Genomic DNA, 27606 nt, shown 5'->3' on the forward strand with positions numbered 1-27606 from the left:
GCATAGCCTCTGATTAGTTCTGAATAGCTGTAGGGGAAGGAAATATCTGACAGTATTTTCCCACACACCTCCTCTAATGCCTTTCTACTCCATTTCTTTTCATGTGCTTGGCATTTCCCTCAATAACTTATGAAGATCACAGAGTCACAGGACTGAGCTTGCTGATAAATTATGAGTTGTAAACTCAGGTATCCAAAAGCAGCAACACTGTCTAATAAAAACAATCCTATACTTTAATAACAGTATACTTTTTAATTAATGATCCGCATTGTTTTCAATGTCAATTTGATGCTGGTGTTCTAACCACCGCAATTGCTCAATTGATGGCTACAGAAATACTGAAAAGGCTTGAAGTATATCGCAGGCCTTCAGGGCTGCATATTGAAACGAGCACTTAGGGGCATGGGGGAAGTAGATCTTTACAGCATGATTGAAATTTAAAGGCAATGTTCCCGCTTTAGCGTAGACTGCATTCACGGTAAACCGCTGCATAAATTTTACATTCTATAGCATAATCTGTAATGCTTTAGCTTTACAGATTGAATAGAGCCCTTCATTTTTATATAAAGCGTTTCGATATCTAAAACTGAGGCCAAGAGTCAATCAGATCAAGCGCTAACCGGGGATAGCCTACACCCGCCTAGCAGATGTTTTGGAGGTGTAACTACTTTGGAGTTGTCAAATCGGTGAACAGCTGCTCTTTATCATTGTCATGAAGCCACACCCATCCCACTCATATTAGAAGTTCAGAACGAGAAAGTGTAGGCCAGCTAAACTCAATTGGTGGATCGAGGTCTGGGTCCGGACAACATCACATTTTGTGATATAAAAGTTTAATTATTTTTAGACAGCTTTTAAAAAAATCTACCGCGCACAGCGGCCTCTAACTCAGCAACCTCTCTTTCTCACTCTCTCAGGAAGCAACGCCCACCTCTACTAGTGCCCTGTCTAATCCAATTGCGTGGTTATATGCAAATACAAGAGGCCGCGACTTACCCAATCACATCAATCCAAATATCCTCTGCGGGACCTTGGGACAAGCAGGCAGAAAGAAACAGAAATATTTGACCGCGGTTCAACTGTTAATATCATAGATAGAAGGAGCTTAGTTACCAGTGTCTTTGTTAATATGGCTTGTTTAAAAAAAATTTAAGTTGACTCTGAAAACCGTATATTCAAAGACGAGTGGACGGAACAGTATTTATTAATTCTCCCCACAACTAACACACAACCAATGTGCCTGATATGCAGCGAGTCTGTAGCTCTCTTGAAAAGTGCCAATGTTAAGTGCCATTATGACACCAGCAGTGGTGAACCGTCATTCAGGGCAGCCCCACATTTTTAGTAAAAATAATATACATTTTTGGGGGGCTTGCCTGTTTTGCATGTTATTTTGGCGTTAATACGAGTCACATATCAGTTTGCAAACAATGTAAAAAAAAATATATATATATATATATATATATATAATTGAGATAATAAAGCCGCATACAAACATGGTCTCTTTTTTGTTTTCTTGAGTAAGGGTGCTCCAAAATGCAGGTGTTTCAGCCTAGCTCTGCACTTTTTGTGGTGGGGCAAGCCATCAGAAAATATGGAGCATTGCGTTGTGATTGGCTCAGTTTTCTGTCACTCATGGGGAAACTACGTCACCTCCAAGTCTAAGGGTAGACTTTAAAAAATCTAGCCCCTTGGGTGCTGCCATAGAGGTACATTAGAAGTGCCTATCCAAGAAGGCTCAAGGTTATTGGCCACAGATAAAAGGAAGTCAAATCATGTTATATCTACAGTAGCTTTGATTGGACTGATCATGTCAACATCATACTTTCAAAATCTTAGCTAGCAATCATCGTGCCATGTTGACAATCTACTGGAAAATCCTTTTTAATCCTTCTCATATGAAGATAAATAATTAAGAGAAATTATTGGACATAAACATTGGACATAAACATTACACAACAAGTTAGAAATCGCAAATTCAACAATGAGTGGTTTGGAAGGAATCAGTGGCTAACTGTGAGTTCAAGACAACTGGGGAAAAAAAAAATACGAGTGGGAAAATACGTTTTGAACTTTCATCCAACTCGGAATTGTAAATCGGGTACTCAGGCCTCTTTCCAGAGCTACAACAGATCACTGACATCATTCTGATTCTACCTTTTTTTTCTCTTTGAGTTCCCAGTTGTCTTGAAAGCACCATAAATCCAGAGAATACCAAACTTTGATGACAAAGTTTGATGAGAAAATTTGCCCACGAACTACCGACGCGCTACCTTCCTGTTCAAGTGACCACAGCACAACAAGGTGAGTCCAAAAATGTCTTCTATGCTGCTGCATAAATTATGTAATATGCCAGGGAGATATGCATACTGTAGCTAACAAAGTAACACTACGTGTATGTTGTGTAGTAAGCTGTTAGCAGCCAATGCGCCTCACCCTAATAATTTGGACTATTTTCACCTCTTAATTTCACATACTGTTCTGACTTGGTGCTGCACATGCAGCCTAAAACCTGTTTTTGAGAAATGTACTCGTCAAATATTTTAAGAGCTTTCATTGTCTGCTTACTTCATTTTTAAAATGTTTTATTTATTTTACCTTTATTTAACCAGGCAAGTCAGTTAAGAAAAAATTCTTATTTTCAATGACAGCCTAGGAACAGTGGGTTTAACTGCCTGTTCAGGGGCAGAACGACAGATTTGTACCTTGTCAGCTCGAGGGTTTGAACTTGCAACCTTCCGGTTACTAGTCCAATGCTCTAACCACTAGGCTACCCTGCCACCCTGACTTGGTGTACAGGGAGAACACTGTAAGAATGGCCCATGTTCTAAATTCTGTCACTGTACATTTCAAAAGTGTTGAACAAATAGTTATATTGACTACGTCTGTCCTAGCTCGCTCATTAATGTTTGAATCAAAATTACGCATTGCCTCTTATCTGCTTGTTGTCCCCTTATGCCATAGTTTGTACGTCTCAATTGACAGTAGAAACCACATTTGTTTAAGCAAATCAGCCATATCATATGTGTTTTTTAAAAGGCAGAAAATGAAGCTGAATGAACTCTTTCGCTGCCAGACAAGGCTCTGCTGATAGCCAGGTGTACAGTGGGTTGCGAAACTATTCACCCCCTTGTCATTTTTCCTATTTTGTTGCCTTATAACTTGGAATTAAAATAGATTTTTGGGGGGTTTGTATTATTTAATTTACACAACATGCCTACCACTTTGAAGATGCTAAATATTTGTTATTGTGAAAGAAGCAAGAAATAAGACAAAAAAACAGAAAACTTGAGCGTGCATAACTATTCACTCCCCCAAAGTCAATACTTTGTAGAGCCACCTTCTGCAGCAATTACAGCTGCAAGTCTCTTGGGGTATGTCTCTATAAGCTTGGCACATCTAGCCACTGGGATTTTGCCCATTCTTCAAGACAAAACTGCTCCAGCTCTTTCAAGTTGGATGGGTTCCACTGGTGTACAGCAATCTTTAAGTCATACCACAGGTTATCAATTGGATTGAGGTCTGGACTTTGACTAGGTCATTCCAAGACATTTAAATGTTTACCCATGAAACCCCTCAGTGTTGCTTTAGCACTATGCTTAGGATCATTGTCCTGCTGGAAGGTGAACCTCCGTCCCAGTCTCAAATCTCTGGCAGACAAACAGGTTTCCCTCAAGAATTTCCCTGTATTTCGCACCATCCATCATTCCTTAAATTCTGACCAGTTTCACAGTCCCTGCTGATGGAAAAACATCCCCACTGCATGATGGTGTTCTAGGGGTGATAAGAGGTGTTGAGTTTGCGCCAGACATAGAATATTCCTTGATGGCCAAAAAGCTACATTTTAGTCTCATCTGACCAGAGTACCTTCTTCCATATATTTGGGGTCTCCCACATGCCTTTTGGCAAACACTTTAAGCATTGGCTTTTTTTCTGGCCACTCCTCTGTAAAGCCCAGCTCTGTGGAGTGTACGGCTTAAAGTGGTCCTATGGACAGATACTCCAATCTCCACTGTGGAGCTTTGCAGCTCCTACAGGGTTAACTTTGGTCTCTTTTTTGCCTCTTTGATTAATGCCCTCCTTGCCTGGTCCATGAGTTGTGGTGGGCGGCCCTCACTTGGCAGGTTTGTTGTGGTGCCATATTCTTTCCATTGTTTTATAATGAATTTAATGGTGCACTGTGGGATGTTCAAAGTTTCTGGTATTTTTATAACCCAACCCTGATCTGAACTTCTCCACAACTTTGTCCCTGACCTGTTTGGAGAGCTCCTTGGTCTTCGTGGTGCCGCTTGCTTGGTGGTGCCCCTTGCTTAGTGGTGTTGCAGACTCTGGGGCCTTTCAGAACAGGTGTATTTATACTGAGATCATGTGACAGATAATGTAACACTTAGATTTCTCACAAGTGGACTATATTTAACTAATTATGTGACTTCTGGAGGTAATTGGTTGCACCAGATCTTATTTAGGGGCTTCATAGCAAAGCAGGTGAATACATATGCACGCACCACTTTTCCGTAGTTTTTTGTTGTTGTTGAATTCTTTGAAACAAGTTATTTTTTAAATTTCACTTCGCCAAGTTGGACTATTTTGTGTATGTCCATTACATGAAATACAAATGAAAATCAATTTAAGTTACAGGTTGTAATGCAACAAAATAGGAAAAATACCAAGGGGGAGGAATACTTGTGCAAGGCATTGTAAAGGTGTTGGGACTGCTGATAGCCAGGTGGTAAGGTGTTGGGACTGCTGTTGGGACAGCTTTATGTAGGCCCTAACAGTTTGTGGGCACCGTTTGTCACCGTTATAGTGCAATTCATGTATTGTTTAGTGTTGTGATGTGGCTTTGCCTGCATGCATCCGACATTTGCCCCACCAAGATTGACATGCTAAAATTTTCACTGGACACCAGGCATAGTAAATTCGATCAGATGTATCCTCACAGAGGTGAGAACAAACAAGATTAACCAACTCAAATCCCAATATGAGAGGTCCACCAAAGTCCTTGTCAATTCCCTCACAGCCCAACAACGTGCAATGGAGTGTTCACTGAGGATAGGTTGGGTTTTGGGAAAACACAAAAAAAACTTTTTCAGATGGTGAGATGGTAAAAGGATGCATGTGTGTTGCTGACACCTTCCTTAAAGGTAAACAAAAGATGAGCTCATAGAAAAGATCAAACAGATCCCACTGTCAGATTCACAGCAATGAGGAGAACTGAAATATTAGCTGAAGATTTAACTTCACAACTTGATGAGGTCATTCAGAATGCACCATGCATTTCATTAGCGGTGGATGAATCAACAGATAACACTGATAATGCCCAGCTTCTGGTGTTTGTCAGATTTTATAACGAAACAAATAAGGAATTCTGTGAGGAACTGTTGGGCTTAACACATCTAGAAGCACACACACACACACACACACATACGGGGAGAGGATATCCATGAGGCCATCAAAGGGATGCTGACAAGAAGGGGGATAGATCTGAAGTCAGTGGTCTCCATCAGCACAGATGGAGCTCCAGCCATGATAGGACGAGGGAGGGAACTGGTTGCACGTTTTGAAAGAGGACCACCCTGACCTGACATCATATCACTGCATCCTCCATCGATCTGTCCTGTGTACCAGTCTGGGAAAAGAGTATTCTGAGGTCATGACAACAATGAGGAAACTGATCAACTTTTTGAGAGCAACATCGTCCCTACAACATAGCCTGCTACGAGGCCAATGCCAGTTTTGATGACTTACTACTGCACAATAATGCCAGATGGCTCAGCAAAAGCAGGATTTTGGAAAGCTTTTGGGCCATTCAGGAGGAAATCAAATCTTTCTTATCAAAGCAAAAAAAGAGTGACAAGGCAACTCAGTTTTCAGAGTTTTTGGAAAATGAGAAGATGGGAACAGTTCCATTTTTGGCAGACATTTCATCACTCCTTAATCAACTGAATGATAAGCTGCAGGGACGACACAATGTGTGATATGATAACAGCAGACCGGACTTTCCAGAAGAAATTGGAGCTTTTCAAGAATGATCTCCTGGGAGAAATTGTCCACTTCCCCAATCTTCTGGTGCAAAGGCAGAGAGACAAAGATGTTCCCAACCATATAGATTTCATCCAGAAGTTGATGGATAACCTCCAAGGCACGCTTTGATGACTTCGTGTTGGAAGAGAACTGCTGTTGCCCATTCAGAACCCATTCTTGGTCACAAATGTGACAAAGTTGTCAGAAGATGCTAAATTGATCTTCAGATGGGTAGATGTTGCACCACAGCAAATGGAGTTGATTGAGCTGAAAGAAAATGTGACTTTGAAGGAGCAGGCTGGTGATTGTGACCCTGTCACTTTCTGGGAAAAGATCATGTTTATCATGTTTGGCTCCACATACAGCTGTGAATCAGCCTTCTCCACAATTAACTTCATTAAAAACAAATACCACACCAGGCTCACCAATGAACATCTGCACCAGTGTCTCAGAGTTTCTCTCACACTGTTTGTGCCAAAGTTCAAAGCATTGGCAGGAGACAGAAAGTGTAACTTCTCTCATTAATGCAGAGCAAGGCCCAGAGTGACTTATACATTAATATTGCATGGCCCTTCTGTGCATTCAGATTATTATTTTTGTTCAACTCTCCTTTGTTCTCCAGAAAACAAGCACTTTATTTAAAAAAAAATCAACAATGGTTCATAGTGCACTTTTTGCAGACAATTATGCAACCGCTTTTGTTCTTCAGCAATGTTGCACATGTTTACATTCGAAAGACATTAATTAATTACAAAGTTCTTAGTCTCATTTAATGTATTTAATGTACATTTTATATAACAACATATTTCCTAAATTGTAGTCGACTATGTTTGTTACTACACTGTGCCACAGCGCCTATCAAGGACGATATCCATCTGGACCTTTGCCACCTAGGGAATTTGTGTCACTGGACTTTCTCAAATAGTAGTTGAGTACCCCTGGTATAGGCTATATAAAAATAATGATGCTCAAATTGAAAATATATAAATGAAATCATTTGGATTTCTATCAGCCTTATCAAGGTGTAGATTACATCTCACATTCTAGTGTTCAAACTTGTAAACAAGGCTGCATGGGATTTATGTCAATGTCACTCCGTGCAGCCAATGTTCGCTTTAGGTATTTGGATGATTCCACGTGTCTCAGTTCAAATGTCCTCTCCGACATTAACACAAACACAACCCTAACTATCTCCATTCACAAAGAGAGACCAGTTCTAAAATAGCTTTCACCGCATGCGACCGACCAAATGCAAAAACAAATTGGATTTTTAAGTATGTTAAGACTCCAATCCTCCGGTTCAGCCATTAGGCATGTGGCACAGGCCCCACCGATAGATAGAAGCATTGATTGATGACATGTTTACTCCCCGCTGGTGAGTCCCCCCCACCTCTTTCCTTCACATGTCTTTCCTACGCACTTCTCAGTATTTAGTCTTACCTTATTCAGTCGTGTAATACGCTCTGCAGGTGTGGCTTCTTTACACGCTCTGAATACATTTCATTCAACCGCTGGAAATCGTCCCACTTATTGGCCAACAGATAGTTTGGTGGAGTTTTCATTCAATAGGGATTTCAGTACATTTATTTTAAGCCATCCCTTTAAATATGCTGTACCTTCTAGTTAGAATTCTGTCCACAGACTCACTAGAATATATTGAAAGAATGGGTTCAGAATATTAGGGATCAAAGAAAGCTATCTAAATACTGAGTGAACTAAACATTAGGAACACCTTCCTAATATTCAGTTGCACCCGCTTTTGCCCTCAGAACAGACTCAATTTGTCGGGCATGGACTCTACAAGGTGTCAAAAGCGTTCCACAGTGATGCTGGTCCATGTGATACACGCGGAAAACTGTTGAACATGAGTTTGCTCAGCAGCCCCCTGGGACAGCTGAGCTAACGTAGGCTAATGTGATTAGTAGGAGGTTGTAAGTAACAAGACATATCTGATATGGGCAGAAAGCTTAAATTCTTGTTAATCTAACTGCAATGTCCAATTTACAGTAGCTATTACAGTGAAATAATACCATGCTATTGTTTGGAGGCGAGTGCACAGTTATGAACTTGAAAATGTATCAATAAACCAATTAGGCACATTTGGCCAGACTTGATACAACATTTTGAACATAAATGCAACGGTTCATTGGATCAGTCTAAAACTTTGCACATACACTGCTGCCATCTAGGGGTCAAAATCGAAATTGCGCCGAATCTGGAATAATACATTTGGACCTTTCTCTTGCATTTCAAAGATGCATGTTTTTTTCTTTGTATTATCTTTTACCAGATTGAATGTGTTATATTCTCCTACATTAATTTCATATTTCCACAAACGTTAAGTGTTTCCTTTCAAATGGAATCAAGAATATGCATATCCTTGCTTCACGGCCTGAGCTACAGACGGTTAGTTAAAAGACTACACAATAAAAATTCTGCATAATGGCACAGCATACATTTTACTGGTGGAAAGTTGATATGCTTCATATTACTGCCATATGACTGGTTTCACATTTGTCTCCAGCGATTATAAGGTAAAATAGATCCAAAACTGGTGTCACTTATATTTACAACTCCCTTATCCAAATGAATTACTAATTTACCTAGCTATTATTAATAGCTCGTATCAAGTTGTAAATTACAGTGCATGGAGAAGGGTGTTATTTTTATATGAAAAAATGCAGTATTTGCTTTTTCTATTTGGAATCGGTAGGTTCGCTAGACCTTATTCCAGGTTTCCTCACACATAAAGGTGGTGGAATTATAAGGGAATTAAGTCAAGGTCAGAACACCACTTATCTCCTGCAAGCTGACTTTGGTCGCCAGTTGTATGGTGTTTTCTCTGACACATTGGTGCAGCTGGCTTATGGGTTAAGCGAGCAGTGTGTCAAGAAGCAGTGCGCCTTGGCAGTGTCGTGTTTCAGAGGACGCATGGCTCTCAACCTTCGCCTCTCCCGAGGCCGTAAGGGAGTTGCAGCGATTGGACAAGACTGTAACTACCAATTGGATATCACAAAATTGGTGAGAAAAAGGGGTAAAAAAAAAAGTTATAAAAAGGACACGTCTTATCTGTAGACATCTCTGCCGCACCTTCATTCCACCCGAACAAATAGCATGCTATTCTCATGTTTAAATACGCAGAGAGAAAAGGGAATTATATTCAATATATGCTCGCTTAACTTTGGTCAGAATCGGGCCCTTAAACACACACAGATTTCATTTCCACCTCCCCCCAACTGCTGCACCCCCCGCCTGCGTGCCCAGCCTATCAATGCCCCCTGGCAGGCAGCCATTACATTGTGATTATGATGCAATCAGGGCACTCGTGGGAGCGATCGGTGCAGTAATCACACATAGCCTATAATCCTGCTAATGAGCGTGGCGTGTGCTCACGGACACTAGTCCTACAATCCCTCTAATGAGCATGGTTTGTGCTAACATACACTAGGCCTATAATCCTGCTCATGAGCGTGGCGTGTTCCGACTGACGCTAGGCCTATAATGCTGCTAATTAGCGTGGCGTGTGCTAACGGACTCTAGGCCGTCTGGCTGGCCTCTCTCTGGACAGTCCAGCATCTATGAGGTCTGATTACATTCTGCCCAATTTATTAATGCCCTTAAATACTGATGTGACTGGGAGGAATTACAGAATTGACAACTGATGTGCGTAGTATTTTGAAGCCAACTGGTGTAATGCATTATTATATGATTATAATGTATTGTTCTGGAAGACTTGTCATACATGATCCTGACTAAAAAAATAGCTTGTTTCAGTCTTGAGAAATGTCTGCATTAAAATACATACTAATTTGCAATGCAGGCATACTGGAAAGTTAATGTTGTACTTACAGCACACATCGTTATGGTTTCATTCCTAGTATGGGACTTTCATGCTGCTCCTTTTCATTGTAATTACTCTTTTAGTCCCGTGATTTAAGATATGCCTTTTCCCCTCCTAACCTCAGATATAAATTACAGTCAAGATTTTCTAGTTTCAACATAAGGGGAAAGCCATTGCGATTGGGTCGTGCTTTCGATGTATAATTTCTACATGACCCCCCAAAAATCCCTGGTAAATGTAGTTTAGCTCATCAGCTAACTGCTAATAGGGTGAAATGCTTGTTCAATGAGCAGATGTGTTATATTCATTTTGCTCGCTCGTTAGTGGGACCGAATCCAGATGAGACAATTACTGTATGAACTCAAACACAGGCCCATTATGCCCAGTAGTGCAGACAAAAATGGCTCAGTAGGGGGGGAAAAAAAAGGTGAAAGGTGGGTACGTAATCGAGAGAGAAAACAGACAAGGGCAGAACTTCCAGTTTAGAATAACCATATAATTAGTTAGTGTACAAAAGACTCTGTAGCCTACAGCAATGCCGAGTTTGGTTATACAGTGTTTTGGCAACGACAGCAATATGTATCTATCTACACAGAGATGTTTTAAGGGCTTTTAGGCAAGAAGCAACATCTTCTTAGCTACAGTGTCATATACAAATATCCCTGTGTACTGCGCAGCAGAAGAAATCCCAAAAAAAGCATAATTACTCTAGATACAGTATGATCTGAAAGCCAACATTCACAGCAATAAGACTCTTGGTTAGCACACACTCAAGTCTTCAACATCCAAACTAGCTCACCTATGGCTATAAACCTTAATACATGACAATGACAGCAGGCATTCATATCTTCTATCCTAAGTCATAATACTTATCTGCAGTGAGTTCTCTTTTACAGTAGCTTAGTGTTTCTGTTGTTATTTCTCTTTGTATTTTATTTAACCAATGTGGTAATGCTGCACTATTGCCAAACAAACGCAGACTGAATAAAAGCGGTTGCTCCCTCGACTCCCATTGGGTTCTATGTCTTCTTTTAGCTATTGCAGGTGGTCTCCTGGTGAACGGAGACTGAGGCTGATCCTCGGTCAGTTTCTGGGGCGCTGCTGGTGGTAGAGGGGTCATCAGAGCAGTATTTCATCTGCAGGGAGCGGCCTACGTAGCTCCAGTACTCCCTCCGGATGGTGTCCTTCTCCTGGGCCAGGAGCTCACAGAGCTTGCGGGAGGACAGGAGGGATCGGGATGGAGAGAGACGGAGAGGGTTAGAGTTATAGCAGGATTAAAGGGTTGAAGGGGCAAAACACGAGAGACGGACCGAGTGGACAAGAGATCCATTTACACAACACAGCAGAAAGAACTGATGTGGTAAGATAATGCTGTGTCAAGATAATGCTGTGTCAGGTGTATGTTGCTCACCTGGGGGGGGGGGGGGGGTTTGCACTCTCTTGCAACCCATGTGTTTTGAACTTTGCACTGATTTGCTAATACTTGCTTGTTAAATATTTTGATAAAGTACAACTGAAATGTATTTATAAATGCCTGGAATATTTCAATTTCTTATACAATAGGTTAAAGTTATGTATAGTAACCCCAGGTGTAAAATATTAAATAAATGGCTGCTTCTCAGAAAGTATTAAACTGTCAACTATCGGCATATCTATTTATTATGGCCATCGAAATGTTAGCTATTAAAATCAGATCCAACAATAATATCAAGAGGTTAGAAATCCAGGGCTTAAAACAGGGATGCAAACTGGTGTGGGCCCAAAAAGGTGACGTTCTTTTTTTCTCACTGAAACATGCTAAACAAATCCCTGCTAGGGGGGAACGCTGGTTAACTAATTAAAACAACAAAGAATATGATCTACATGATCAGTCTGTGTATAAAATAAAGTTAGTGTGAACCTAACTCAAAGCTAAAAAAAAAAATGTAAGGAAAGCAATCCAATGTTATTCGTTGCCTAGACTTTCCTACAAATGACACTCAAGTCTTGAGAAAAAGAAAAAAAATAATAATATTGCAGTCTTTATAATAGAATGCTTGTGACCACACACACACACATTTAAATATTGCACAAACAGGCATTCTATTTTTGCTCTATTATAGTGGTCACTATAGTAGACATTGATCTAGTGCACAAGGCTACATGTGTTTAAAAATAACATGAACTGAGTAAAACATTTAATAATCCCCCCTCACTCACACAAAAGGGTTACTGTCAAGTTCAACACAACAAAAGTGTTACTATCAAGTTCGACACAACAAAAGTGTTACTATCAAGTTCAACACAACAAAAGTGTTACTATCAAGTTCAACACAACAAAAGTGTTACTGTCAAGTTCAACACAACAAAAGTGTTACTGTCAAGTTCAACACAACAAAAGGGTTACTGTCAAGTTCAACACAACAAAAGTGTTACTGTCAAGTTCAACACAACAAAAGTGTTACTGTCAAGTTCAACACAACAAAAGGGTTACTGTCAAGTTCAACACAACAAAAGGGTTACTGTCAAGTTCAACACAACAAAAGGGTTACTGTCAAGTTCAACACAACAAAAGGGTTACTGTCAAGTTCAACACAACAAAAGGGTTACTGTCAAGTTCAACACAACAAAAGTGTTACTGTCAAGTTCAACACAACAAAAGGGTTACTGTCAAGTTCAACACAACAAAAGCAATATATTTGGGCTACATTGTTCACTTTCTGCCTGTGGACATCGGTTCTACAATGTGCCAGCAGAGCATGATACCCTTTGTTGGCATAATTGATCTCTTTCAGGCAGAGAGTACACCTGTCATACCCCTTTTTAATTCCCTGTATTGAAAGAGGGAAAGTGTGTGGCCTGTTTCCGTCACCTCTATTGGCCTACAGCATAAGTCAGGCCCAGCTCCAGCTACACTTGATCCCTGAATCCACTTGTTTAACAAGGAACGCCTCATTTTCACCTAATTCTCTCATTCTGAAAATTGACCACATACTGTACAGGAAAAACATTAGTTCACATATATAGTTGGTTCCTTAGCTAGTTCACATTTCACACAGATTGCCAGGGTCCATTAAACAACTAACGCGTTAAAACTTGAGAAACGGCAAGAATTGTATACCAGTTAATACTATAGCGAATTGGTTAGGTTACAAACGTTAGCTCATTTGATGTTGTAACGTTCGCAAGCTAGCTGTCTGACTTCATTAGCCAGCTAATTTTCACACAAATTCAATAATTTGATCAGCTGAATTGGCTAATGTTGCTCAACATTTATCTGGCTAGCTAATGGAGAATTAGATCCAGCTACTATAGCGAGATACTTAACGCTAACAACACTTTCTCCCTCACCTCAAACTTTACAAATGGCAGTTGTTTTTCGGTTACAGTTGACGGTACGCACCGTCATATTCGCACCCCCATTCGTGGTCAGGCTTCTTTCTCATCTAACTCTTCCGTTATCGTTTAGGGACGCGCTGCTGTAACTAACAAACTGCCTTTGCACCCTACTGCTGTCTTTCCAGAGACCTCGCTGAATCTGTAACTAGCAAATCTCTTCAATCGCGTGCTGCATTCTATTGTTATGTGAACGATTGGCTGAGCCTTGGTCACAGTCAGTATTGCTCCAAACGCGCATCCAAACGCTTACAGATAGTAGTGATCCAAAGCCCCCCCTCCCCAAACTTTTTTCATCGGATCTACACGATTCATGTAGGTCACATATTTTGGATTCAAAACGGACAATTTCGCCAAAAGGTGACTAGTTTTACATCCCTGTGAAAAACAGGTGTCATTGTACACTGATGATTCATGTTCTTTTAAATCCACAATTTGGATCCCTCCACAGCCTCAGATGATCTACATACTTTTTCTAACCAAATTATGATAAATGTACGTATTGCATCGGGAGAAAAAACAAAACAAAAAAAACATTTTATATTTCCGTGTAGTTTAACAATAAAATAATCGGACTGATGTGGACATCCTCGGTATTCATATCCTGAAAGAAATACATCCTCTCACTAAAATACATTTGAATAGAAAGTTAGCAAAAAAAAGAAAATATTGCTACCATGAAAAGGAAAATACCTGTCTATTTGTAGAGAAATCCCCCTGATTAATTCTAGTCATGTGCCAGTTTACCTATTTGCTTATGGCCTTGCCTACACCTAGCTAAGAAACTATATTATATGGAACGGTAAGCCAGACAAAATGCAAAGGAGCCTATTTATATAATGAATATGAATTCAGAAGGCAGAAATGATTACATATTAAATTCATTCTGATTACAACCTCTCACTCTTATTTGAAAATGAAAATCTCAGAAATATATATATATATACACACATACATATAACAAACCATAAAGTTTGTTGCAATTTCAGTTTAATCCACCAGAAAAGACAGAACAAAAAAATACTAATATTACAGTTAAAACACAAAATACACTAATTGATTAAAAAAGCATTTTTGGAATAAAAACTAGTATGAGTATAATCCTTTTAAATTATGTCATAAATAGGACTGGTGGAGTTGTCACACATGCAGCTAATGGAAACATATGGAAATGTCTGCTCTACCCAAAATGTCAACAATTGCCGCAAAAATGGATGAGGCAAGTGGAAGGGGGGGAAAGTAAGGAAGTTGTCTGTCTGCCCTGCATTAAAGACCAAAATTGGTTAAAGAAAATTGTCATAAATAAAAAAGTATATCAGTTTCATTTAAAGGACCAAAAAATTGACAGCTGTGCCATGTAGATTGCAAAATAGCTGTGAAGCGATTTACGATATACCGATTCCATGGTACATGGTTTATAAAACTGATACACAAAACAATGCCGGATTTTAAAAAAACGTTACATTTTTCAATAATTTTTTTTATTTTTTAATTCTTGCAAGCAATAGAATGTTATACAGTGCATTTGGGAATTATTCAGACCCTTTGACTTTTTCCACATTTTATTACATTACAGACATTCTAACATTTATGGAATAGATTTTTCCCCCTCATCCATCTAAACACAAAACCCCATGATGACAAAAAAAAAACAGGTTTAGAAATCTTTGCAAATGTATTAAAAATTAAACGGTCTGCAAGTCCTTCTGTGGAGATGGGGGAACCTTCCAGAAGGACAACCATCTCTGCAGCACTCCACCAGGCCTTTATTGTAGAGTGGGCAGATTGAAACCACTCCTCAGTAAAAGGCACGACAGCACGCTTTGAGATTGCCAAAAGGCACCTAAAGGAGTCTCAAACCATGACAAACAAGATTCTCTGGTCTGATGAAACAACAAAGATTGAACTCTTTGGCCTGACTGCCAAGTGTCAAGTCTGGAGGAAACCTAGCACCATTATGCTGTGGGGATGTTTTTCAGCAGCAGGGACTGGGAGACGAGGCAGGATCGAGGCAAAGATGAATGGAGCAAAGTACAGAGATCCTTGATGAAGTCCTGAGCGCTCTGGAGCAGGTTGTCAGACTGGGGAGAAGTTTCACCTTCCAACAGGACAACGACCCTAAGCACACAGCCAAGACAATGCAGGCATGGCTTCGGGAAAAGTCTCTGAATGTCCTTGAGTGGCCCAGCCTGAGCCCGTACTTGAACCAGATTGAACATCTCTGGAGAGACCTGAAAATAGCTGTGCAGCGACGCTCCCATCCAACCTGTCAGAGCTTGAGAGGCTCTGCAGAGAAGAATGGGAGAAACTCCCCAAATACAGGTGTGCCAAGCTTGTAACGTCATACTCAAGAAGACTCAAGGCTGTAATTGCTGCCAAAGGTTCTTCAACAATGTACTGAGTAAAGGGTCTGAATACTTATGTAACTGATTTCATTTAGATTTTTTGCACAAAAAAACAAAAACCTGTTTTTGCTTTGTCATTATGTGGTATTGTGTGCAGATTGATGAGGAAAAAAACGATTTAATCAATTTTAGATTAAGGCTGTAACGTATCAAAATGTGGAAAAAGTCAAGGGATCTGAATACTTTCCGAATGCACTATGTATCTACAAAAAAATATATATGGGGGATTTTAAATGATGCAGACAATTACATTGTAGCTTCTATCAATCTACAGTATTTGCAACATTAAAGCTGATCTACCACCTATAAAAACAATAATAAAAAAAAAACTTGCTTGTTTGATTATGTGCAAATCAAATGACCTGGTCATTATTTATATTGTATCCATTACCACAGCTAACACAGCCACGGCAGGAGTACTGGTGGTGAATTAGTTGGCTAATGGCTACTCAACATACAGGTAACTGCCAAAACTAAGGAAACACTAACATAACATCTCTTAATAGGGTGCTGGGCCCCCACGAGCCAGAACAGCTTCAATGCACCTTGGCATAGATTCTACAAGTGTCTGGAAGTCTGGAGGGATGCAACACCATTCTTCCATGAGAAATTCCATAATTTGGTGTTTTGTTGGTGGTGGTGACAAATGGTCTCAGGCACCGCTCCAGAATTTCCCATAAGTGTTGAGATCTGGTGACTGAGATGGCCATGGCATTTCATTTTCATGCTCATCAAACCATTCAGTTGCCCTGTGGATGAGAACACTGTCATCTTATATGTCAAAAATAATGGCCTGCCCAGCATTTTTATACATGCTTAAGGTCATGATGGGATGCTAAAGAAACCACTCCTATGTGGAGGCACCTGCTTTCAATATACTTTGTATCCCTCATTTACTCAAGCGGTTCCATTATTTTAGCAGTTACCTGTACATTGACATCTCTCGAGGTGGCACTAGCATCGAGAAACATTAATTTTTAAAAAAGTAAATAGAGGAAAAATACAAATCACATTCTCAACAACCAACTGAAAGCAATCCCGTCCTGCTGCATGCATTTCCGAGTAGACGGAACTAAAATAAGTATAAGAGCTCCTGCAGTGACTTTCTGAATGAGCCAATGCCTATTGAAAACAGCAGAAAAAGAAAAAAAAACTCCCAAGAAACCTAATTAACTCCGATACACACACCCGAGCATTGGGTTCCCCAATACAGAGGCAGCATACCAACTGCCAGGTAGACATTGGAGGCTTGGAAAAGCACGTAAGACATCCGCCGCGATAGGCGAAAGAGTTTTCAAATCCGACACGCGGACTCGTTGAATAATTCCTACTGATTTACCCTTTTTCCTCAGCCTTGAACTGTTGGTGCGAGGGCTGGTATACACTGATTGACTCGGAGTCAATGTTTTATACTGGAAATGTACTAAGAAAGGAGACGTCCCAGCTATGGTAGAACACTATTTTCATTCTCTGCACATTGTTGCAAAGTTCCTCAGCATCTACACCAGTTTCACAATCTGTTCGGGCAGAGCACTAGCACATTTCAACTCATCAAAGCTTGGTGTTTAGTTGAATCAAGTGTGCTACTGCTGGGCTAGAATAAAAATATGCACTCCCTTCGGTTCCTCCAGGAAATGGATTGAGAAACAGTGATCGAAAGACCCCTTTCATCCGAGTGCACAACTAAATCCTACTTCTGCCACCATCTGTCTCTAAATTAGTTTATGGGTGAATTTTGGCCCATTCCTCCTGACAGAGCTGGTGTAACTGAGTCAGGTTTGTAGCCCTCCTTGCTCGCACACGCTTTTTCTGTTCCGCCCACAAATTTTCTATAGGGTTGAGATCAGGGCTTTGTGATGGCCACTCCAATACCATTACTTTCTTGTCGTCAAACCCTTTTACCACAACTTTGGAAGCATGCTTGGGGTCATTGTACATTTGGAAGACCCATTTGCGACCAAGCTTTAACTAACGTCTTGAGATGTTGCTTCAATATATCCACAATTTCCCTGCCTCATGATGCCATCTATTTTGTGAAGTGCACCAGTCCCTCCTGCAGCAAAGCACTCCCACAACATGATGCTGCCACCCCCGTACTTCACGGTTGGGAGGGTGTTCTTCGGCTTGCAAGCCTCCCCCTTTCCCCTCCAAATATAACAATGGTCATTATGGCCAAACAGTTCTACTTTTGTTTCATCAGACCCGAGGACATTTCTCCAAAAAGTATGATCTTTGTCCCCATGTGCAATTGCAAACTGTAGTCTGGCTTTTTTCTGTTGGTTTCGCTCATTTCTTTTGATTTTCCCATGATGTCAAGCAAAGAAGCACTGAGTTTGAAGGTAGGCCTTGAAATACATCCACAGGTACACCTCCAATTGACTCAAATGATGTCAATTAGCCTATCAGAATCTTCTAAAGCCATGACATCATTTTCTGGAATTTTCCAAGCTGTTTAAAGGCACAGTCAACTTAGTGTATGTAAACTTCTGACCCACTGGAATTGTGATACAGTGAATTATAAGTGAAATAATCTGTCCGTAAACAATTGTTGGAAAGATTACTTGTATCATGCACAAAGTAGATGTCCTAACAGACTTGCCAAAACTATAGTTTGTTAACAAGAAATTTGTGGAGTGGTTGAAAACCTAGGTTTAATGACTCCAACCTATGACTCCAACGCACATTGACTCGGTACCCCCTGTATATATAGCCTCATTATTATTTTGTGTAATTATATTATATATATATATATATATATATATAGATTTTTTTAACTTTCATTTATTTAGTCAATCTTTTCTTAACTCTTATTTGTCTGTCTTAAAACTGCATTGGTGGTTAAGGGCTTGTACATAAGCATTTCACGGTTGTATTCGGCAAATACAATTGTATTTGATTTTATATGCATATCACTACTATAAAGTAATCCCAAATGTGAAATTAGATTATGCCTATTTTCCCATACATTTGGGCTGAACTATCCCTTTAAGTCCAATAGGTCCCAGTGCTGCTCACCTCCAGGGCCTTGCTAAGGACCTCCACCTGGTCTCCTGAGGTGTTCTCCAGGGAGTCCTCGTAGATGTCCACCAGGAAGCCCAGCAGGTAGGGCGAGCAGTGGGTCTCCTTGAGCTCCAGGATCTGCTCCAGGAGACCCGGGTGGGACGACAGGCCCCGGTCCTGCAGAATCCTGGGGGAAAAGGAGGAGGAGAGGGGTGTGAAAAGCTTCAGCCAACTCTACAGAAGCAGTATCCCAATTCAGAGCTCCTACACTAAACATTGTGACTTCTGACATCTGCTGGTGGAGGATAGAAACTGCAAGATAAGTAAATTATTATTATTAGCCATTCATTATGTTGTAGACTCACAAATTAAAGACCCAGTGCAGTAAAAAACTTCATTTAACAGTGTTTTATACATATTTCCATACTATTGAAAATCATGATAATGTCCTTGTTAGTGTAAGAGTGGTTTAAAAAGACTGCCTGAAATGTCAGCCTGTTTTGGTGGGATGAGGTTTTGTCCTGCCTAGTTACATCACCAGGCGGTAAATGAATTAATAGACCAATAAGAAAGAGTTCCAAACCTCTCTGCCAATAACAGCTCGTTTTCAGGTTTCCCCTCTCCACTCAGACCAGTCCTACCAAAATTCTTGCTTGAAAAATTACTCTTTGATAAGAATATATGTGTTTCTTTTTGACCATTTTAATGGAAAAACAATCACAGCAAGGTACTTAATCGTTACCCAATGCTAACTAGTGTTAGCACAATGACAAAGTCTATGGCATCTACTAGCATGCTAGCAGTTACGATGGACTTCCAGTCACTGCAATAACGCTAATTAGCAACTTCCTTCAAACTGCACACATGGACATAAATGGTACCCAGGAGTTCATCTACACTCTGAAGTACTGTAGATAGTGCCTCATTGCCAAAATTCTTGCCAAAATTCTTAAGTATTCATATTTAAGGTCCAATGCAGCTGATTTTATCTGAATATCAGATAAAAACAGCTGCATTGAACCTTAAATATGAATACTTAAGAATTTTGGCAATGAGGCACTATCTACAGTACTTCAGTGTAGATGAACTTCTGGGTACCATTTATGTCCATGTGTGCAGTTTGAAGGAAGTTGCTAATTAGCGTTAGCGCAGTGACTGGAAGTCCATGGTAACTGCTAGCATGCTAGTAGATGCCATAGACTTCGTCATTGTGCTAACACTAGTTAGCATTGGCTCACGAAACTACCTCCATACTTGATGCAGAGACATACAAATGTCCTAAATCCCTATGTATCCCTTTAAGTATTATTTAATTCCCTACTGAATGAATCCTGTATGATACCTACCCTTTCAAATAGTTCCACACACTTTCATTGTGGGGAGCCTTCTTGATCTGTTTGAGACTGTACCTTAAAAAAGACAAAGGAAAACACATTTATCAGATGTGTCTGATGTAGGACACTGGAAATCTCTGTCCAGTCCAGAAAAGAGCCCTACCCCCATTAAAATAAATAAAATCCCGTAACCAAGGAGATCCAAAACAACTAGATAGGTGTAATGCTGGAAGACCCATCTAGCCTATCAGAGGGCAAGGTGGAGCTACTATTATGATGCTCATACGGATCACATTCTTTCAGATATGAACTCAGCAAAAAAAGAAATGTCCCTTTTTCAGGACCCTGTCTTTCAAAGAATTCATAAAAATCCCCAAAAACTTTACAGATCTTTATTGTAAAGGGTTTAAACACTGTTTCCCATGCTTGTTCAATGAACCATAAACAATTAATGAACATGCACCTGTGGAACGGTTGTTAAGACACTAACAGCTTACAGACGGTAGACAACTAAGGTCACAGTTATGAAAACTTAGGACACTAAAGAGGCCTTTCTACTGACTCTGAAAAACACCAGAAGAAAGATGCCCAGTGTCCCTGCTCATCTGCGTGAACGTGCCTTAGGCATGCTGCAAGGAAGCATGAGGACTGCAGATGTGGCCAGGGAAATAAATTGCAATGTCCGTACTGTGAGACGCCGCTACAGGGAGACAGGACAGACAGCGGATCGTCCTCGCAGTGGCAGACCACGTGTAACAACACCTGCACAGGATCGGTACATCACACCTGCGGGACAGGTACAGGATGGCAACAACAACTGCCCAAGTTGCACCACGAATGCACAATCCCTCCATCAGTGCTCAAACTGTCTGCAATAGGCTGAGAGAGACTGGAATGAGGGCTTATAGGCCTGTTGTCTGGTGAGGCTCTGCCTTACATCACCGGCAACAATGTCACCTATGGGCACAAACCCATCGTCGCTGGACCAGACAGGACTGACAAGAAGTGCTCTTCACTGACGAGTCACGGATTTGTCTCACCAGGGGTGATGGTCGGATTCGTGTTTATCATTGAAGGAATGAGTATTACACCGAGGCCTGTACTCTGGAGCAGGATCGATTTGGAGGTGGAGGGTCCGTCATGGTCTGGGGCGGTGTGTCACAGCATCACCGGACTGAGCTTGTTGTCATTGCAAGCAATCTCAACGCTGTGCGTTACAGGGAAGACATCTGGTACCTTTCCTGCAGGCTCATCCTGAAATGACCCTCCAGCATGACAATGCCATCTGCAATACTACTCGTTCTGTGCGTGATTTTCTGCACGACAGGAATGCCAGTGGTCTGCCATGGCCAGCGAAGAGCCCGGATCTCAATCCCATTGAGCACGTCTGGGAACTGTTGGATCGGAGGGTGAGGGCTAGGGGCATCCGCCCCCAGAAATGTCTGGGAACTTGCAGGTGCCTTGGTGGAAGAGTGGGGTAACATCTCACAACAAGAACTGGCAAATCTGGTTCAGTTCATGAGGAGGAGATGCATTGCAGGACTTAATGCAGCTGGTGGCCACACCAGATACTGACTGTTACTTTTGATTTTGACCCCTCCTTTGTTCAGGGACACATTATTCCATTTCTGTTAGTCACATGTCTGTGGAACTTGTTCAGTTTATGTCTCAGTTATTGAATCATGTTATGCTCATACAAATATTTACACGTGTTAAGTTGCTGAAAATAAACGCAGTTGACAGTGAGAGGACATTCCTTGTTTTGCTGAGTTTATGAAGTGTCTATGATGAAGTGTCTGGTGAGTAGGGGCTAGGAGGATGAAGTGTCTGGTGGGTAGGGGCTAGGAGGATTAAGTGTCTGGTGGGTAGGAGGTTGTTTCTTTCCCATTTTCAGTTTCTACTCAAGAGTAGTAAGGTGTGGGGCCGACATGAGATATGGTATGTAGGGAGAGCAGGTACATACTGTACTTCTCTGTTGAGTATGGATGGGTCTGAGTAGCCTGTTGTGTGGGAGATGACGTAGTGCCTCTGGTTCCATGCAGAGTTGTTCCTCACATCCTCCTCCAACAACTGCTCCACATACTCCAGCTCACTGTCCCACAGCTTGTACTCCTGGAGAACAATACACACCTATTTAGTACTGACACGCCATACACTTTAGTCGACACACTTACAGTATTTAGTCCAGATACACACACAGTATTTAGACCAGACACACATTTAGTAATGACAGAGACAAACACACCATTGTCATTGCTATACAGTATTCCAATGGCATGTGACCACTGATTAATATGCACTGCAGATAAAGGATTTTCTGGTTCAGAAATCTCCCTTCATGCTGATATCCTAGAGACACTTCTGATCCATCCGCTACTAGATACTTTCCAAGACTATACAGTGATTCAATCACACATAACAAGGACAACAAAACTGCACAGTCATGATCAATGCAGCCCATTTCAGAGAGCCACAGGAGGTCTGTTCAGAGGCAGAATGCAAATGTCACTTCATTTGCATAGACATGTGAAAATAAATTATGCAAATCAAGGCCATTTGGTTTCATTAACACAAATCTGGAGCTGATAACATTTTCAAAATTGGGCCATTGAGTCTTAGGTAGGCTACATTCACAATGCTTTTGCAGTTTGACCGCAAATCATGCAACACTACTGTAATAAGTGGAGTGAGAGAATGAAAGGAAAGGGACAACCGAAACTGGGTTCATCGCTTTGCTCGTCTAGCAGAAGTGTCAGCTTATCATTCCAATCAGAGACACAGAGAGGAAATCTTTGGCACCACCCGTTCTACTAGCAATAGATTGTTATTTGACAATTTCTGATGGCTATACATTGTTATTTGACCCGTTCTGATAGCAATAGATTTGACCCTTTCTACTAGCAATAGATTATTTTACCCTTTCTACTAGCAACAGATTGTCATTTGACCCTTTCTGATAGCAATAGAATATTTGCATTCTCCATAGGCAGCCATATACTCTCCATTTCATAAGAAGATATGTGATTGTGAATGTGTAACAGAGTAGTTCTAGTCCCTGTCCCAAACTGGGCTTATCCAGAGACACACTGCACAGGAACACTTCCTACTCAATAAGCACCGTCAATACCACTGACCCATAAAAGCCAAGGTGAGGGTGAGGAGATGTCACTTGGTCCAGGACAATAGTAATTCTATGTGTCAGGGCAGGAGGTGTCACTTGGTCCAGGACAACAGTAATTCTATGTCTCAGGAAAGGAGACGTCACTTGGTCCGGAACAACAGCAATTCTATGTGTCAGGGCAGGAGATGTCACTTGCACCATGGCCGCTACTAGCACACAGCTAACAATTCACCATGAGTTAGAAAAACAACCTGGTTGTTGAGGCTCCTACCTTGAGGACCCACTGTCTGTGCTGCCAGGCGTGGTAGTTCTTAGCATCCTGACTTAGGATCTCTGCAATGAACTCCAGTTCTTCCGAGGGGTCGTTCAGCCACTCCACCACCATACGTCTATGGTGCCTAGGATAAGAAGAAGACGGTTATTGACACACATTCTATGGTTCTACACAAGTCTTTGTGTAACAGAAGAACACGTTTATTGTTCAACTTATTGAGAAGGAAAATGTATCTATATGCTCAAAAGCAAATGTTGGAGACAAACAGCCTGATGATGTCATCCAGTCACATGCTAATTTTCCAAAGTACAGCATACAATATTTTACATAAAGTAGGTTCTTAAAGGATTATAGTGTTAGTCTGCTCCATGTTTGCTTTTTGCCATGTCAAATTTAGTATTGTTAGATTGTGATACTGGGATAGTGACACAAATTTAGATTGCAAGAGCTCACCAGACTTGGTAGTTTTTGGGCTGGTCCTCAATGATGGCCGTAATGTACCTCATCTCCTCTCTCAGGTCCTTCTCCAGGGCCTGCAGTAACACTCGCCGGTAGTGCCTTCACACACAGACACACAGAGAAAGAGTACACCCTTTCTTTAGGGTCTTGCACTTGTCATTTTCAAAGAGAGGGTTATACCAAGTAAAACTATTGATATTCTACTGTTGTTGTGTTCATAAATGATAATAACATTGGCTTACCATACAGTGTAATTTGCAGCATTCAGTTCAATAGCTTCAGCCGTCAGCGTGAATGCCCTGTCGCTTTTTTCATCATTCTTCAATAACGCTCGGAAATAGTCATACACGTCTGTGACTATTGGAGACAAAAGTGACATGTTTGGTTGCATGGGGTACGTGTGAAATGAAAAGTTTCTGATGCAAAGTGAAATAATTTTGACATGAATCGTAACTACTCAAAGGGACTTCGGAATCATTTGGTAGGCTAAATGCATGAGATTATATGCATAAAACAATATGGATGTATGGTTCTAAATTATATGCCAAGTTTAATATCTTACACTTGTCAGAGTAGGCAATCTTCACAACAGGATTGGGACCATCATCTTGTGGAACAGGTTCTAAATCAGCCCATTCTTTTCTGTCTCTTTTATATGAGCAGAGGCGGGAGGGAGAGAGAGAGGGTAAAGCTAGAGGGACATTGGTGAATGGGGCAACTGTTCTCTCCGCCAATGCGGCTACGACAAATGTTCAGGTATCCCTTTTAAATCAATGCAAAATATAAAACATTAATATCTAGCTATAATTGTAACAGTACTGTCAATTACAGATCAATCGGATCTCCCTTTCACGGCGAGCAAGCTAACGTAGCTAGCCAGCAAATTCAAACCAACTCAGGGAGTTGGGAAAAATAGCCAAATTGCTCCACAGAGAACAATCTTTGACTAGCTAATTAACGTTACACTCTGATAGCAATGTGAAACAGTCTTTATGCAGCTTCGACTTGTGATGAATGCATGGCTAAATTTGGCATCACTAACCACATGCAATCACTTTCTAGCTACCGTTAGCTAGCTACTTAGCCTAACTAGCTAGCTAGCTTACCTGTAAAACATATAACGGAACGGGTTTTCATAGTCAATTTCGGGCTCCTCTTCGACCCCTTCCTCGCTCCTCCTCTCATCCTGCAATTCTGAGGATACATGTGAAGTTTCTTCAATGCCTGACATTCTGTCATAAGCTGGTCTTTCGGTTGCAGGCTGAACAAGTGCTGCCTTATTTGCAACGTCGGACCTCTGTGTTGTTGCACTCATGTAATTTCCTGTTTTGTGCAACTCGGATAACCGTTTTACAAGGTACAGTGTACTGGAGCATGTATGATCCGCGTAGGGGTCGATAATAGTTGATTAATATTAATAAGAAAAATAAAGAGGAAGAAATATCAAGGAGGAAAGTTTTAAAACGTTGAGTGTTTGTCCGCTATAAGTTAGCTCATTATCAAATAAATGGTTTTCAAAATGGTTTGTTTTGTAAGTATTGGTACTTCAATACAACTGCTACCGCGTTCAAAACTGGTAAAAATGAGGTCAGTGATCTTCAGGTCCGAAAGTCGGAGATTTAGAAAAAGGCCCGAGCTGGAATTCCGAGTTGATTTGAACGCACTGAGGTTGGAGATTTTACGAGTTCCCAGTCGCTTTAAACGCGGCATGGGAAATCGGAAGAAAACCAGGTCAAATCATGACGTTGCAAAGGAGGCGGCTGAGCGGAGAAGGGCTGATAATAATGGCTGTAACGGTACAAATTAAATAACATCAAACACCTGGAAACTATGTGTTTGATACCATTCCACATTAGGGTGCCACAAACCTCCTGTGGACGTCAGTGATCTTCAGATCGGAAAGCTCTAGGAAGAGGCCCGAGTTCCCGACATGGAATTCCGAGTTGGATGACCGTTCGAACCGATTTTTCTCAGTCTGGAGCTCGCTTTTTTTCAGATCCCTATTGTCTCGAACGCACTGAAGTCGGAGTTCCCAGTTTTTTTGAATGTGGCATACTCACACAGGTTTACCAAAGACAGGTCTTGATCCGACATTGCAGGCGAATGCGGACTGACTGATCAACAAAGAACATTGCATCATAAACGACTCATTATTTTTAGACGTCAGTCAGTCAGTCACAATTTACCCATGATACATTACGATTTTGATCATTTCGAACATGGCCCTTGTTATACTGAACACATATAAATGCAACGTGTAAAGTTTTCGTCCAACGTTTCATGAGCTGAAATACAAGATCCCAGAAATGTTGTGCTCTCCAAATTTGTGCTAAATTTGTTTACATCCCTGTTAGTGGGCATTTCTCCTTTGCCAAGAGAATTCATTCACCTGACTGGCGTGGCATATCAAGAAGCTGATTAAACAGCATCATCATTAAACATATGCACCTTGTGCTCGGGACAATAAAATGCCACTCAAAAATGTGAGCAATGCCACAAATGTCTCAAGTTGAGGGAGCGTGCAATTGGCATGCTGACTGCAGGACTGTCCACCAGAGCTGTTGCCAGATAATTGAATGTTAATTTATCCACCATAAGCTGCCTCCAACATTGTTAAAGAGAATATAGCATTATGTAACCACGCCAGCCCAGAACCTCCACATCCTGCTTCTTCACCTGCGGGATCGTCTGAGACCAGCCACCTGATGAAACTGAGGAGTATTTATATCTGTAATAAAACCCTTTTGTGCGGAAATTTCAATTCAGATTGGCTTGGCCTGGCTCCCAAATTGGTCACCCTATGCCCACCCATGGCTGATTAGGGCCTAATGAATTTAAATTGACTGATTTCCTTATGAACTGTAACTAAGCAACATCTTTAATTGTTGCATGTTATGTTTATATTTTAGTTCAGTATACATTGGGCACTAAATGTATTTGATTCCCTGCACTGGATTAATGTGGACTGGACAAAGTGGACGCATTCCTCTGCCCAGGCGAAGCTGACATGACATTTCTTACAATGCCTGGATAACCACAATTTGTTATAGAATCTGTCAGTCGATGACATGGCACGCAACCGTTGGTTGATGCATGCAACATCTGAGCACGGGAATGCAACCATTGTTTTGGATCTTAAAAGACAAGTGAGATTGGACATTGTTTAGACTTTTCATCAAAATGATGACACCTTTTAGCAAGAATTTATCCCATCACTGCCACCCATCCATTTATCCATAACTGCCCAAAGCCCAACAAGAGGAGTGCCTCTTACTGACCATTGTCGTGGAAATATTGAATCAAATATTTCTCAGATACCGGAGCATGTGAATTCAAATAGACCTTATTACAAAAAGTAACAAAGCCGAGCAATTCCATGGAAGAACTGCCTTCTCGTCACAGACCTCAGGCTTTATAGGTTTCCACTTTCAGATAACACACATGGTCACTCCCCTCTATGTAGAGGATTAACACCCCTTGGCCTCTCGCCACAATTATCTTTCAGTCTCAATTCTTGCTTGTTTACAGATTCTGTTGGTGGCATAACCATGGCAATGATACAACAAAAATAAGACACACATAATGCAGGTGTCTGTCCAATGATTCTCATAGGACTACACGATGGGTCTCCCCAAGCCTATAATGGCACAGACATACAATACAACTACATGCCCTAAAGGCAGTCACAGGACCAGGCAATGACTTCCCTCAGGCCTACAACAGCACAGGCATACATACATAATGCAATTGCATGTCTCAATGCTAGTCACAGG

At 41.0% G+C, this 27606-nt stretch overlaps 1 protein-coding gene across 5 annotated transcripts; it reads right to left on the reverse strand.

Annotated features, from left to right (window-relative positions):
- Positions 1-10340: 10340 nt before the first annotated feature.
- LOC110488956 (protein farnesyltransferase/geranylgeranyltransferase type-1 subunit alpha) lies at positions 10341-26036 on the reverse strand. Of its 5 annotated transcripts, none has more exons than XM_036943121.1 (10): positions 25894-26036; positions 24940-25027; positions 24396-24481; positions 24076-24190; positions 23828-23932; positions 23372-23498; positions 21943-22091; positions 19992-20054; positions 18661-18832; positions 14214-15004 (listed from the first exon to the last, which is right to left on the reverse strand). In XM_036943121.1, the coding sequence occupies exons 2-10, from the start codon at positions 24948-24950 to the stop codon at positions 14822-14824; spliced, it is 1011 nt and encodes a 336-aa protein (XP_036799016.1). In that variant the 5' UTR covers positions 24951-25027; positions 25894-26036; the 3' UTR covers positions 14214-14821. The 5 variants fall into 5 exon arrangements, with proteins under 5 accessions (XP_021417125.1, XP_036799016.1, XP_036799015.1 ...); XM_036943120.1 differs by having other exon boundaries at positions 25702-25924; XM_021561450.2 differs by lacking the exons at positions 14214-15004; positions 25894-26036 and adding an exon at positions 10341-11076 and having other exon boundaries at positions 24940-25176.
- Positions 26037-27606: the final 1570 nt, after the last annotated feature.

The sequence above is a fragment of the Oncorhynchus mykiss genome, chromosome 14 (genome assembly GCF_013265735.2).
Source record: "Oncorhynchus mykiss isolate Arlee chromosome 14, USDA_OmykA_1.1, whole genome shotgun sequence".
Lineage (NCBI taxonomy): Eukaryota > Metazoa > Chordata > Actinopteri > Salmoniformes > Salmonidae > Oncorhynchus > Oncorhynchus mykiss.

Coding starts and splice junctions, on each gene's coding strand:
- LOC110488956 (XM_036943118.1), bottom strand. CDS start 25,148: ATGAGTGCAACAACACAGAGGTCCGACGTTGCAAATAAGGCAGCACTT. Junction 24,482..24,939: donor TTCCGTTATATGTTTTACAG/GTAAGCTAGCTA, acceptor CTCATATAAAAG/AGACAGAAAAGAATGGGCTG. Junction 24,191..24,395: donor GATTGCCTACTCTGACAAGT/GTAAGATATTAA, acceptor TGTCTCCAATAG/TCACAGACGTGTATGACTAT.